Raw genomic sequence first — 2,302 nt, 5'->3', positions numbered from 1 at the left:
CTAGGTGGTAGGTACACAATCCATGAAATGTTGTGGGAAAACTACACGAATGGCATTGCCAATAGATACCGCTCGATCGGACACGAACACCAATTTAGGGGGTTCTCCAATGACACACTTCAAGTTCGACATAAACCATTTCCAAGCTCGATCAGTTTCATTGTCCACTATGGCATATGCTAGTGGGTAAACTTGGTTGTTGCCATCCATGGAGACGCCGACCAATATGGCCCCTTTGTATTTTTCTTTCAGATGCGATCCATCAACAATTATCACAGGGCGACAACTTGAAAAACCTCTAATACAAGGTCCTAATGCCATAAACATGTACTTGAAATGGACATCATTTTCAAGTTTGATTTCAAACCTTGTACCTAGATTCTCCATATTTAACGCTTCACCATACGTATGTAAAACAATGCACGACTCTTCTGGAGTACCCCTGGCAAGAGCATAAGCGGTTTCCCTTGCACGCCATGCCTTATCGTAACTTATGTTTACGCCGTACTCTTTCTTCATATCCTCAATGATGTGACGAGGTTTATAAACACGTCCTATGCCTGTAAACTTGTCTTTGATTAGTTCACCAACTACCGTAGTCGTTGCTTGTTTATGGTCATGATTTAAAATTCCAATAGAACATGTGTGCGACCGCATATACTTCGTGATCTTAAATATGTCACACCCTGAAATTTTAACCGCACGAAGGTTGCACTTAAAATTATCTTCTATACATTTAACAGTAAACAAAGACTTAGTTGACTTCCTTATTCAAAATTATTGTTTATGTACAGAATAGACAATCTCATTTTTAAATCACTTTTACTAAAAAAAATTTGACCAACTTCAACATCTGTCTCGGATGAAGAGGTGCTAGGCATAATCAATTCTCCTCTACGACATGAAGACATGGAATTTAATTCTGCTAATCTCTCAGTAATAGCCACTGCAGGTCTAAGCACCTCTGAAGGACCATAGTCCATAGAATTTAATCCTACTAATCTTTCATTATCGACCACGAAAGGATCACACTCTTTTGAAGGACCACAATCCATAAAATTCAAGCTTGCTGATCTCTCATTACCAAGCACAGGTCTGTTACATTAAGTTTCTCTTTCCAAGTCCACTGCACGAATGCTGTCATTGTCTATTGATAATGTTGATGGTTGAGTGTTCATAGCTAATGGAATATCACCATTTTGCTGTGTGTTAACGATTTTAAGTTGTAGAAAGATTTCATGAAAATTGTTAAATCAATCGTACAGTGACAAACAATCACATCACGATGGAATATGAACAGACAACGAAAGCGAGATTAACGAAGCGAGAGCGAGGTGGTTATCAGGGGCAATTCATTTAATCTCATACTGTGATGACGTAAGCAGAGGGTGAATTGACATTATTTTTTAAAAATGGGTTATTTGACATTTTGGACCAAAAAATTGGGTCATCCGTACAAATTTCCCTTTAAAAAATGCCTCCATCGATAGTTTTTTTTTTCTTTAATATATAAATTAAGGAAAATTTGTTCGGATGACCCATTTTTTAAAAAATAATGTCAATTGACTCTCTGCTAACTTCATCGTCATACCAGATTACGTAAATTGCCCTCAAAGTGCCTCACGTTATAAGTCTCGCTCTCGTCTAGCCATCTCACTCTAGCTTTAAATTCCCAGATTTGAGTGATTGCTTGTCAGTTTTCAAGACTGAAGCCTCAAATTAATAATACCTAAACACAATACAATGGTGATTTTTTTAAACTCTAAACTCCATTTCAACGGTGATTACTTCCTTGGTTTTCAACGATGTTTTGTTGAATGAAGTTTTTTCGAAAGGATATTTCCAAGACGAGGCTTTTTCATAATGGAACAAGTTTTCCAGAACGGTGTTTCATTATTTTTGCTGTGTTATTTCTGGAAAGGTAGGAATTGAGCATTACGAAATTTTGTATTGGGAGAGAGAGAGCGAGAGATAGAATGAAAGTGAGAGAGCAAGAGTAAGAGAGAGAGCGAGATTAAGAGAGAGAGCGAGAGTACACTTCAATTACTTGTACAACTTAATGATAAATGTTATCTTACTTTGTAGGATGACAGAAAAATGTCGCTTATTTGATATGAAGGTGATTGGGATGATAATAAAAGTTTGTATATTGGGGGGGGGGGGGAGTTGATGATGCGTTATTTTGTTAAGTGGAAATATGGTTGATATGCGTTGATGGATTTGCGTTGTGCACTCAAGTTTCCTCAGTGGAATTCAAGTGTAAATTCCTCTGAGTTTCCTGATAAGTCCAAGGTCGAACACA

At 37.4% G+C, this 2,302-nt stretch overlaps 1 protein-coding gene across 1 annotated transcript; it reads right to left on the bottom strand.

Moving 5' to 3' along the window:
- Positions 1–983, bottom strand: LOC120078210 (uncharacterized). The gene is made up of 2 exons (XM_090313798.1): positions 842–983; positions 1–728 (listed from the first exon to the last, which is right to left on the bottom strand). Exons 1-2 carry the CDS (start codon positions 981–983, stop codon positions 1–3), a joined length of 870 nt encoding a protein of 289 aa, XP_090169924.1.
- Between the last annotated feature and the right edge of the window lie 1,319 nt (positions 984–2,302).

The sequence above is a fragment of the Benincasa hispida genome, chromosome 1, assembly GCF_027475165.1.
Source record: "Benincasa hispida cultivar pf3 chromosome 1, pf3_genome.v1.1, whole genome shotgun sequence".
Taxonomy (NCBI): Eukaryota; Viridiplantae; Streptophyta; class Magnoliopsida; order Cucurbitales; family Cucurbitaceae; genus Benincasa; species Benincasa hispida.
The sequence above is the reverse complement of the archived record's forward strand: the minus strand, read 5'-3'. Positions and strand labels throughout refer to the sequence as shown.